At 34.5% G+C, this 12,927-nt stretch overlaps 1 protein-coding gene across 9 annotated transcripts in view; it reads right to left on the reverse strand.

The window, feature by feature from the left end:
- Positions 1 to 537: 537 nt before the first annotated feature.
- The window catches only part of TBL1XR1 (TBL1X/Y related 1), a 183,952-nt gene continuing 171,562 nt past the window's right edge, over positions 538 to 12,927 (reverse strand). For all 9 annotated transcript variants that reach the window (XM_050778298.1, XM_050778295.1, XM_050778293.1 and 6 more), the window contains 2 exons: positions 6,192 to 6,293; positions 538 to 5,334 (listed from right to left, as the gene is read on the reverse strand). In XM_050778298.1, coding sequence (XP_050634255.1) covers positions 5,308 to 5,334; positions 6,192 to 6,293 — 129 coding nt within the window. In that variant the 3' untranslated portion in view covers positions 538 to 5,307. The remainder of the gene's footprint in view (positions 5,335 to 6,191; positions 6,294 to 12,927) is intronic.

Raw genomic sequence — 12,927 nt, forward strand, 5'->3', positions numbered from 1 at the left:
TTGTGCTCAACCGTGTGGCTAAGCAAACAAATGTATCTAAGGTCTCTTTTAGTTTATGTGAAATAACGTCTTTTAAATACAATATTGATTTTTCAAAAGAATTAAAAATTACAATCCCCTAGCTGATTAGATGCTCTATTATACTTTAATAAAAATAGTAAATAACCCCTTCATTTAAAAAAATCTTATCTCCTGCAAGAAGTAATAAAAATAGTAAAATTTGTAATTTTATTATGGGCTTACTTTAAAGTATATATCTTGGGAAACAAATGTTTATGAAAAACAGTGGTTTGGGTTCTGATGGCAGTTATAATCAGTAATACCAGTATGGGAGAGAATGAACATGTTATAGGTTATGAAGGCTAACTCGGAGCAAAAAGGTTTATTCTACAATAGAACACTGGAGAAGTAAAAGCAATTAAAATGTAAACAAGAAACTGTAAACAAGAATACCATCCCTCTCTCTTTACTTGACTAGTAAATAGGCTATACAAACTACATAGATATCAAAGGTTTTATATATGTACACAGCCAACATAATATCAAAATATATTTTATTCTGGACCTCTTTCAGATCTGATTCAAATTACAGTTGTCAAAGCAATACAATGCAAAGGGGAACTGCAACAACAACAACAACAAAAATGTGCCTAGAAAGGATAAAAGGGTCACTGGGGACAAATCATTGTGATGTGGAACCAAAATACATCGTAAGTGTAATTAACATGGTCCAGGACAGCATAGAACATCTATATCAGTCTTCCTTATACAATAATCATGAAAACTGAACAATGAAGTTCTTTAACATGTACAAAAAACTGTCATGGGCTGGTTTACACTTTTACAACAGTTTTAAAGTTAACTGGATAACTAAAGAAATGATGCAGACATTTTAATCCAGTGCTATAGGTAGGCTCACAGAATTAGACCCAAAGGATTTGTAAAAATAAAAATGGAAACAGTATAGCTACAATGTCAAAGTCAGGAAAGAAGAAAATTTACTTCTGTATTCAAGGATTACAGAGCTACAAAATGCAGTCTGCGTTTTTGTTTGTAATGAGATGGATAAGTACATCAGACTAGATACAACATGCAGAATGTTTTCCTGAACTTATCCAGAAATTCCAAAGAAAACATCATGAAACAACTTACTTAAAAACAAAAATATATGCCCTAGTTAATTCACCCTGCTTCAACACTGTCAACGTAAAGGCAGAAATAAAGAAAGCTATCAATACCTCAGAACTACTGATATAAGACATCAAATTTCTAAATCAGTGTATTAAAAAAGTGAACACTTCCTCTTTTTTCTCTCTTCTACATTTAACTAGAATCATGTTTCAAAAAAACTGATATTAAATGTGACACTTCAGAGCTACTACTGGAAGGAGTAATTCGTAACTTCCCTACCCTCCTTCCATCCCTGCTGATTCAGGAGAGGGGGGAAAAAAACAAAGAAAATAAAACGAAAAACCAACCAGGGTCTCTTGTAGATTTGCTGCTATTCCACAAAATGTTGGCATTTGCTGCCATGCCACAATGTTGGTCCACTGAAATAGGATTTCTGCGGAAACTGTCAACAGTAATTCACCATATGCAAGTACCATCCTTAGCATGCGACAATAATCACAGGTTCTGTAGAAATGTACAATGTGCTTAAGATAATGAAAATTGTAGCACTGCATTTGAGATTTGTTTCTCTACTTATCTAGTAAAACTTGTCATTTTTGCTCACTTAAGTATGATCATTTGTGATTCCTTTAAATAGCAAAAATGCACAGTCCTCTTTAGGCCTCTACTCAATAATAGTTTACATCACTCTTAACAAAATCATTCTACATAAACAGATAGCTCCTTAAAAATAGTACTCTCTCATTAAATCTAATTTGACAGAAAGGAGTTTAAGGGAAAAAGGAGTGCTTTGTAAGTGAAAAAGTACAAATCTTTGGCCTTTCTCTTGACATTTTCTTATGTCAAAAAGCAAAAAACCTTCATGTAATTCAATCTAGTGATAACTTTTTGCACCATAATTTGTTTTTTACACCACAAAAGGAGGCACTTTCAGTATCTGTAAAAGGTATTTAATCCTAAAACATACTTACCTAGAGAATAATTAAAACAGAATTCAATACACTCTAACATCTATTAGGAAATTAAGAGTTACCACTTCTAAAAGTCATTTGAAAGTCAATGATGTTACCTGGTCAATGGCAGGAAATAGGAATTGGAACAAATATAAGAACTTATGGGATTTCCTACACGGAGGCAAAAAAAAAAAAAAAAAAGATATTCCTTTATGTTGTTTAAAAGTGGCAGCTGCTCTTTCTTTATTCCATTTTAATCAATGAGTATTCATTCAAGTTTTCTTTTCTATATTTCCTTGTAAGTTTCTTACAGTAGCTTATACAACAACAAATAGCATAGAAAAACTACTGGATTCAGTTGATCATCAGGAATAAGTTCTCAGAAAAACACAGGCGGAAAAATAAGCAAGAATCCCAAATACAGAACTTTACAAGCTGTGAAACTTGGTCTCTTGCAATCATGTTACTGCTCAAATTAGAGACAATCTTATTTCTGTCTATTGGAGCAGCATCGTGGCACATCAGCAGGCAATGATGATGTTGAGAACAGCAGCAAAAATAAACAATCGTATGCTCATGAAGAACCCAAGCCTACAAAATGGATACCTTTCAGAAAAGTGTATACTTAAAAGACCCAAGACGTCAGGATAATAAAGCTCTGTATTTATAATCTTTTATATGTCCTATTGTGGCTACTATGCTTAAGTAAAATAGCTAAAAAGAAAAAAAAAAAAAAAAAAAAAAAAAAAAAAAACAGAAAAGATGACAATATAAAAATGTAGCTGTCTATTTTGGCAGCTATATTGCAGAATTTCTTGACTATCTTTTAATCAGCTGGGAAAAAGTCAATAACTGTATGCAAATGAATAAACTGTCCATATCAAAATACAAAAGTACTATCAATAATCACCTCTGACTTTCAGATTTAAATTCAGTGCAATTGACAAATGCATCGCTAAAGGAAAATGCAGCTTAAAAGATACTCAAAACATTTGTGTCTATTCCTGGGAGCACATTTTAAAATTATTGCACAGATTTTTTTTATTTTTATTTTTTTTAAACAGTAACAGAGGTCAACCACAGATGTGGACCTCCAGCAATAAAAGCAGGAATTCAAGTGCCAGATATTCAGCATATTAGGTTTCCTACGTAAGTCACATGGTAATATGTTCTAAATATCTCTAATGTGATCCAAAACCCTAAAAAGAGCTGGCACAAAACCATCGTGAATGACTGCCTCTCTGGATGTAAATTTTTAAAAATATTATTACAGTATCATAGTCCCCACTAACAACAACTGGGGTACATATAACAATGTATTGTGAAATTAAGTGTATTTATTCTCTTTACCAATAGCAAATGCTACCCTACCTTAGTAAAACGAAGACTTGCTTCAATCAATGCTGTTTTGTAAAAATAGCAAAGCAACAAATGCTGAAAATCAAAGCTGCATTACTTGGATTAAATCAGTTTCTACCTAAACTTAGAACACAGGTTAAAATTTTAGTACTAAAAGGCCTCAAAATAATTAGTGACAGAAATAGTGTTATTAATTTGCTAAGCTCAACAATAAGCAATTCCTTAATTAAAATCTTTGAGATATAAATTTGATGACTATTCTCTTCAGAAATGACATACCTGGATTATGTTAATCATGACAAGCCTTATTAGTCACACATATAAACATGGCCTCATGCAATCATTTGTATATGTTACTCTAACTTGCATGAGCACAAGGTTTAATTTAATATCTATATCTTTAAGAAAATACTTGATATTATAAACAGAGTAAAAGACATGATATAGTAGTGATTACTGAAAAAAAAAATTAGCAGCTTAAATCGATCTATATTTGAAAAAACGTAGTCACAAGTACCACAAATGCAGAATCAGAGCAGCAGGAAGAAGGTTAGTGCAATTATATTTTCATAAAAAAAATTCTGAATCACTGCTATTTAAAAACACCTTGAAGCAAGTCTTTTGTTTGAGATTGTTTTTTAAACTAAGGTAGCAAACATTTTGCCATGTAATGGCAGTGTTATATGCCGTTATCTTGCTTTGTATAAAGAAAACAACATGAGAGATTTTTAATACTGGAGGTTGGTTACATTTACATATTTAAGCTTCTACACAGAATGATGGACACTTTGAGAAGCTAATCCTTATCCAGAAACATTTTAATCTCTTAAAAAACAAAGCAAAACAAACAAACAACAAAAAACCCAAAACTACTTTGCTCCTTTTCACAATAGTGCACACTTTTACCATAATTTAGTTATGGCTACAAAACATCAGAAGATTTTTTTTTTTTTAATGTATCTTCTCTATGGTAATTAAAATAAAAAATTGTGCCCTTCTAGTCTTTAATTGGCAGAAATATGTCCCAAAAAAGAAACTATTGCATTTAAGCCACATCACCAAAAAACAAAACAAAAAAAAAAAAAAAAAAAAAAAGGCAAAACAAAAAAACAAAACCAACAGAGCATAATACCCTTTTACTGATGTGTCTTACAGATTGACATGACCAAAGTCATAGGTTTTCATTTAATTTCCAATTCCCCCTTCCACAACATGCACCAACTGAATATATGCTCTGGGAGCCATAAAATGTACCAAACATCTACCTCTTCAAAAGAATGCATTAAAATATTTTAAAGAATTTTTTGTTGTTTAAAAGGTGAAAAAAATATAAACAAGAAACTGATTCACTCCCTTACTTCATGCATCCATAATCTAAACCAAAAACAAAATTTTAAAGCAAGAACAAACTACTGCTGCAAGTTTCTGTAAGTCCATTTTCTCTGTACATACAAACTGCTCACTACTGAAGGGAAAAAAGAATATAATCCATGGTGTCTGCTGATTCAAAGGGGAGAAACAAGGCTGTCATTTAGTATCCAAAAACTGGTACATGTATGTTCTGCTTTTATAATGTATATTTTTCTCTCTTCTGTTTTTCATATCCAAAACTTCTAAATGCTATTTTAGGGGCACAGCAGATTAGATTCCAGCACTTGGTGAACAGAATTCACAAGCTGTGACAAAACTCTGTCATCTTCAGGGTGCAATTTTGTGTATATACACTTATGTATATATTTCTTTTAGATTTGGCTGTAGTGGACTGGCCATGGTTCAAGTGGGACTATAGCAGTACATGGGTCAGGGACAGTCATTTTGGCTATGTACACATTCATAGTCGGTCCATGGCTTCCAACTAGTAGCGCTATTTCCGAAGGTCTAATACACAAACCTGTAAGAAATTAGAATAATCAACCAGTGTATTCAGAATTTTATTGTACATTTTATGTTTAACTTTTCTATAGGACAATTTGAAATGTTTCTTAGTTCCAAGTTTATAAAATTGGTAAAGCATGATAATCATGGAAACGAGCGGTTAACTGACAGAAATTAGATTTAAGCAGGTCAAGAGAACAACCATGAGCTCAAACTATGGGGGAAGAACCATGGCTAGGATTTTTAATACTCTGTTGATTAAAAAGGTAGGAGAAAATGCTCAAAACAACCATTTCCTATCTATTGGACCCTAATGAAAGATATCACGTATTATATTCAGCTACAGCGTCAGTAAATAGCTACCCCTTTCCCATCTTCTGTTACTTCTACAGCTTTGGAAGCCATATTTGCATTGTTGTAAAGACTTGGCCAACCTCATTCTGAAAATCTTCCAGTATCACACATTCCTCAACACAGGAACCACCTCTAGTTCTGCCTTCCCTGAGCTAAAAAAAAAAACTCTTCTGTGAAGAGGAGAAGGTAGAAATACACATTAAAAATTTCAATCCTTCTCAGAATGTTACTCTGGTATACCTAATTTCATAAATGAAGGTTCACATTAAAAATAACTATCCATTTCTAGATTATAAGGTACTCTTTTGGTAAGGACAGCCTAAATTTGGTTTACACTATTTAAATCCAACGCACATGAGAAGTTTACAGCCTCAGGAAAAAAAAAAAAATCAGTATCATATCTTAAAATTTATTTTGAGAAAAAAAAAAAAAAAAAAACTTTGGTATCACTAACAATAAGCTGCATTCTGATGTGAATACCCACCCACACCCTCTTTGGAAACACTTTACTATACTTACTGAACCATCTGATGCACTGGCTCCAACTTTGTCTCCTGCTGCATTCCAGCAAACTTCAAAAATTCCACCTGTTCCCCTATAGCTGTGAACTAGAGCACCTGTCTAAAAGAATGAAAAACAAAATCTTAAAAATCATAATACATATTATAATAAATCCAAATGCTGAAATAAAAATATTACATGGCCTTATTTCTAGCAATCAAAGGAGGGACTTAGCTTCAACTATACAAAATAAGTTCTGAAATTCTAGAACTGTAATACGATCCCTTTATAAAAAGATGATACCAGCCTGTTCTCAAAAGATTACTCACACACATATTCAGTTTCTCCAGTGTTGATAACCATTCTTGGCTAAGGTATCTGGTCTCTTTGACATAGCCAACAATAGCTAGAAGTAAACATTCAGTCTATCAAATAAGTTTTTGTTGTTGCTAAATGACGCATGAGTCTAGCTAACATGTAAAGAAACAAAATAAATTCAGAATTTCTTTGACAGAACTTCTTAAAGAGGAAGTATAACAAACTAATAAAGAGAATTCCAGTGTAACTCTGTTATTCACTCTATATTTACTGACCAGTTCCTAAGCTAGGGGATTATAAAAAAAGCTAAAATAATGTATGTACGTTCCTTTTTTATTTTTTTGGACAGAGTCTTGTTCTGTTACCCAGGCTGGATGCAGTTGTGCAATCATAGCTCATCGCACCTTCTAACTCCTGGGCTAGAGTGATCTTCCCGCCTCCACCTCCTGAATAGCTAGGATTACAGGTGCATGCCACCATGCCCAGCTGATTTTTAAAAAATTATTTGTAGAGACAAGGTCTGACCGTGTTGCCCAGGCTGGTCTTGAACTCTTGTCCTCAAGCAATTCACCCACCCAAGCCTCCCAAAATGTTGGGATTATAAGCATGCACCACAGTTCCCAGCCAGATATGTACACTATTCTTGAAAGATGTTATAAGTTTAAACAAAAAACACAGGCAGGAATACTAACAATGTCATCATTAATTAAGCTGAATCATAAATGTAACAAAGTTATTTTATTATTCAGCTGCCACTGAAGAATTAAAACTCAGTACAAAAACATATTCTTCTATGAAACCAGTCAACATAGCAGGACAAAGATCAGAGGTCCTGTTGTGAAAACTCAAAAATGTGCTTCAGGTGTTCTGCCCCGACAAATCAGAAAAGTGACCTCTGCAGCTTTATGGTAACCTGAAGTCAAGCTAGAGGTGGCAGATCTACGTAAAACAACATGGCAACAAATCATGCACCTTGCAAATATCTCCCATTCAGCCTATCCAAGATGACAACTAAGCTGGAAGAATGTTTGACCGAGTTTTCCTCTTCAAATTTAGCCTGGTAACGTGGCACAAATCACAGAATCACAGATGCACTGGTACTGACATATTGCTACCGATTATCAGGCTGGGAAGGCTCAACTGCTTTGTTTACTTAAAATTTCTCATAATTTATGAGATTAAGTTCAAGTATAGCAGGCTTTAAATATCTACGTTAATGAGAAGAGAAAAAAGTAGAAACAACAAAATCTAAAGTTTGCTGAGGTATAAAAAAAAATAAAATCTATAGTCAACCTACAGACATTCAATCTACAGTCAACTTGAGATGAAAAAAACAAACAACTTTCTTTTAAAAGCACTTACCAATCTCTAAGCTTGAACTGGGCTATAATGAACCAAAACATTATGGTCAACAAGGCAGAGCTAAGACATTTAAAAAGGCCAATGGCTTGGATCGTCGGCATCTACCTCAAATTTGTATGTATGCTGGCACAAGACTTCTAAAATTTACTCATCAAATGCTTAGGCAATTCATCATGCAAGAAAGGGGAAAACAAAAAACCTAGATGTATATATAACAATAGGATAATAACTTTCTCCTGCACTGAAAATCCACTATTTTACTATTTTCAAACTTTGAAAAAGTAAGACTTTTGGTACACAATAGTGAAAACAAAATAGTATCAACAGTTGGTCAAATGCCCTTAAATGTCTTGTTGTATGTTCCATTAGCACTCTACAGTTCTATGCCCAAATTTCATTAAAATTGATTTTGTCACAACGGACTAAATGAGTTCACTGAAAATGTTCTAAATGTGAGCAACACCTAGTATATAAAAGGAATATATTTTTTAAAAGAGGTCATTCACAGTAACATAAAAACCATAAGGTACCTCAAAACACATTAGGAAAAAAAGATCCTCAGAGAAATTATAAAACTTCACTGAAGGAATAAAAGACAAATAAATGGAGGCATAACATATTTATGGGTGATAAAACTCAGTAACAATTTTCCCTAATTTCACCTATAAATTCAAGGCACTTATAAACAAAACCCAAAATTGTATGCTGTTTTGGAAATACGGATGACTAAAGTGGCAAGAACAGAAAAAATTTTGAAGAACAATAACAAGAGGGATTTATAAAGTGAGAATTGTTAAAACTGTGCTATTGATTCAGATAAGGCAAACATACAAATGGAATAACAAAGAAGGTATAAACAAATCGCATATACATGAACTGGGTGTATGAAATAAGTGGCATTGGCCGGGCGCGGTGGCTCAAGCCTGTAATCCCAGCACTTTGGGAGGCCGAGACGGGCGGATCACGAGGTCAGGAGATCGAGACCATCCTGGCTAACACGGTGAAACCCCGTCTCTACTAAAAAATACAAAAAACTAGCCGGGCGCGGTGGCGGGCGCCTGTAGTCCCAGCTACTCGAGAGGCTGAGGCAGGAGAATGGCGTGAACCCGGGAGGCGGAGCTTGCAGTGAGCTGAGATCCGGCCACTGCACTCCAGCCTGGGCGGCAGAGCGAGACTCCGTCTCAAAAAAAAAAAAAAAAAAGAAATAAGTGGCATTATGAAAACAGAAAGGGGACAATGAATGGTGCTAAGACAACTGACTGCCCAAATGGAAATATCTGTACCTCACACGATATATAAAAATCAGTTCCAAAGGGGCTAAAAACATTAATGTAAAGGAATAAAACTTAGATACTTCATGAAAAAATATCAGGCCTCAGTGATATCTCTAAGGAAAAATGAATTAAGCTATTAAAAAAAAAAAAAAAAAAGCCATTAAAAAAGAAAGATCCAGCCAGGCACAAGGCATATGCCTGCAGACCCAGTAGACACAGGATGGTGAGGTGAAAGATCTCTTGAGCTCAGGAGTCCAGCCTGGGTAACACAGCAAGACCCCCATCTCTAAAAATAATTAATTTTAAAAAGATAAAGATAAATAGCATCTAAACATTAACATTAAAAACTTCCACATGATCTGCGCATGGTGCCTCATGCCTGTAATCCCAGGATTACTTTGGAAGGTCAAGGCAGGTGGCTTCCTTGAGCCTAGGGGGTTGAGGCCAGACTGGGCAACATGGCGAAATCCGGTCTCTACAAAAAAAATACAAAAATTAGCTGGGTGTGGTGGCATGCACCTGTGATCCCAGCTACTTGAAAGGCTGGTGTGGGAGGATTACCTGAGCCCATGAAGGTCAAGGCTGCAACGAGCCTTGCTCTGCCACTGCATTCCAGCCTAGGTGACAGAGTGAGACCCTATCTCAAGAGAAAACAAAACAACAACCAAAAAACCCCACAAACCATGTACATGATAACACTCCACATGAAGAAAATGAAAGAAGGTGGTACTGGGAGATCACTGAAATCCATATGACCAGGAAGGATTAGTACCCAGAATGCATAATGAACACTAATCAGTATAGAATATAAAAAAATTGAAAAACGGTGGTGGTGGTGAATTAAAATGCTGAAGTCCAGCTGTATAACTATTTGAAAAGATATTTAAACTCATTGATAATCAAGAAAATGCAATTAAAAAAAAAATGCTTCATATCCATGTAATTGGAAAAATGTTTACCAGTCTGATAACCTAAGGATAAAGGAAAATGGGAAATCCTAAATATTGTAATTAGAAGTGTAAATGGGTGTATGCACATTGAAGAGCAGTTTGGCACAAGCACATAAATATACCCTATGGGCCATGATTTCCACTTACAGGATATGCCATGCACCGGTGTATGTGTATACATACATATATAAAAGTATTCTCATAAAAGGAACTTTCATTCATGTGCACAAGGAAACGTGTAAAGATGTTTCACCAATGCTGTATATTTTTAAATCCCCCAATAGGAAATTAAATTTGAAAATTAATATATTCATATTATGGACAGATTAATATATTAATTATATATTATATAATATATTCATAACATGAATATATTAATGTATTGTATATAATATATAATGAATACATTAATATATTCATATAACACTCTGGAATTGTCTAAATAAATCATCATTCTAGAAATACAAGTATTAATGTGATAGTTCAAAAAAGTGGTAAAAAACACTAGCTTGAAAAGATATACAATAGAAAATTCACAACAGCATGATTAATTACAATTTTACCACAGAAAATAGTAGTATATATCATTTATCATGCGAATGACAGGCACTCTCTTCAGGATTGCTATAGCCTCTAGGAAGGAAGAGGAAAATGGAGATGAACACTTTATCTGTATCTACAACATTTTATCAGGTAAAAATAGGAAGGAAGAGATTTACAACAGTGTGGCAACATGTTCTTATCAATTAAATCTGAGCAGTAGGCATATGAGTGTTATATTATTTTCTGTTTGAAATGTATAATTATTAAAAGTGAGAATCAACAAATACTAACTTGAAAATATGTCAAAATTATATTATTTAGATTTAGATTCACTTTCACCAGCTCTGTAACTGTTGTTCAGTTTAAAAAGTTTAGCTGGGTGAGGCCGGGTGCAGTGGCTCATGCCTGTAATCCCAGCACACTGGGAGGACGAGGCGGGTGGATCACCTGAGGTCAGGAGTTCAGGACCAGTCTGGCCAACATGGTGAAACCCCATCTCTACTAAAAATACCAAAACTAGCTGGGTGTGGTGGCAGATGCCTATAATCCCAGCTACTCGTGGGGCTGAGGCAGGAGAATCGCTGGAACCCAGGAGGCGGAGGTTGCAGTGAGCCGAGATCGCGCCATCACACTCCAGCCTGGGGGACAAGAGCGAGACTTCATATTTTAAAAAAAAAAAAAAAAAAGGTTAGTTGGGTGCATGATTAGTGTCTTCCCACAAACACAAAGTTAAACTAAAATTTAGGAAAGAGTTTTTAAAGCATATATATCATAGTTACAGAATATATCCAACACAGGCATATATTCATGAAGACAGAAAATATAGGAGTAGAGGTAAGGAAGTAATAATAAAAATTAAAGCAAAACATTTTTATTTAATTATTTTTAATATATTTTTTTAGACAGGGTCTCACTCTGTTGCCCAGGCTGGAGTGTAGTGGTGCGATCTTGGCCCACTGCAACCCCCACCTCTGGGTTCAAGCGATTCTCCTGCCTCAACCTCCCGAGTACCTGAGACTACTGTGTCATTACGCCTGGCTAATTTTTGTAGTTTTAGGAGAGATGGGGTTTCACCATGTTGACCAGCTGGCTAATTTTTGTAGTTTTAGGAGAGATGGGGTTTCACCATGTTGACCAGCCTGACCTCAAGAGAACTGCCCACCTTGGCCTCCCAAAGTGCTGGGATTACAGGTGTGAGCCAACATATGCAGCCTAAAATTTTATTAGAAGCCCCAGCATGGTGGCTCATGCCTGTAATCCCAGCACTTTGGGAAGCTGAGGTGGGAGGATCCCTTGGGCCCAGGAGTTCAAGGCCAGCCCCGGCAACATAGAAAGATCCTGTCTCTATTTAAAGAAAAACAAAAATAAATATTTAAAAATTGTATTAAAATGTAATGTAAGATTCAGGCTTAATAATCATTTGTTCAACTATAAAAATCTGCAACCACATTACAAAGGGTTTAGTTTTTAGTCCATAAAGTCCTGCTAGAAATCAAAGACAATGAATAACCCAGTTGAAAAGAATGGAAAAAAACATGGTCAGTCACAGAAAAATTAACAAGTATGCTTAAATACATAAAAAAAAATTCCTAATGTCATTCATAAGAAAATGCAAATTTAAAACTATGCTGAAATACCATTTATCACCAAAGGATAGAACTGTGAGGTGAAACATTATTTTATATTGTCAGTGGTAGTGTAAAATGAAAAAAGCACAATGCTTTTATTCATAAAAAGAAGTTAGGAAAAAATAAAAACTAAGAAAAATTGGTACCAGCAGGAGAGGAAGACAGAAATGGGAACAAAGTTTCTCAGTGTATACCTTTATATAAGGTTTGAGGTTTATTCTGAACTGTATGAATGTATAAAATAATTTTAAAATCTTCAAAATAAGTTATGAAAATTAATTAGTGAGATGAACTATGGTGGCGGACACCTACACAAAGAGAAATAGACCGTAATAACTTATTATGTGTGCACTACATCTAACAAAGATCTGATAACTGAAAGGAGGGGTGAGTCCAGTGACTGCTATTAAAAAAGTACAGTACATAGAGCATAAAAACTAAAACACTGAGAAGATTTAAAAAATTGAAAGCAACAGGCTGTTTTCTCCACTTTTAAGAATCTCTGAAACACTATACATACTACCTGAAAAGGTAACGTAGCTGTAAGTTTCTTTCTTATAAATTATTGCATTCAGCCACAAAATCTGGTCCTTTGATGTTTACTGCTCATATATAGCTCCTTCAGAGACAACTATTTTGAAAAATAAAATCTGTCATTTATGTAAATAAATACATCCTA

The sequence above is a fragment of the Macaca thibetana genome, chromosome 2 (assembly GCF_024542745.1).
Source record: "Macaca thibetana thibetana isolate TM-01 chromosome 2, ASM2454274v1, whole genome shotgun sequence".
Classification (NCBI taxonomy): domain Eukaryota; kingdom Metazoa; phylum Chordata; class Mammalia; order Primates; family Cercopithecidae; genus Macaca; species Macaca thibetana.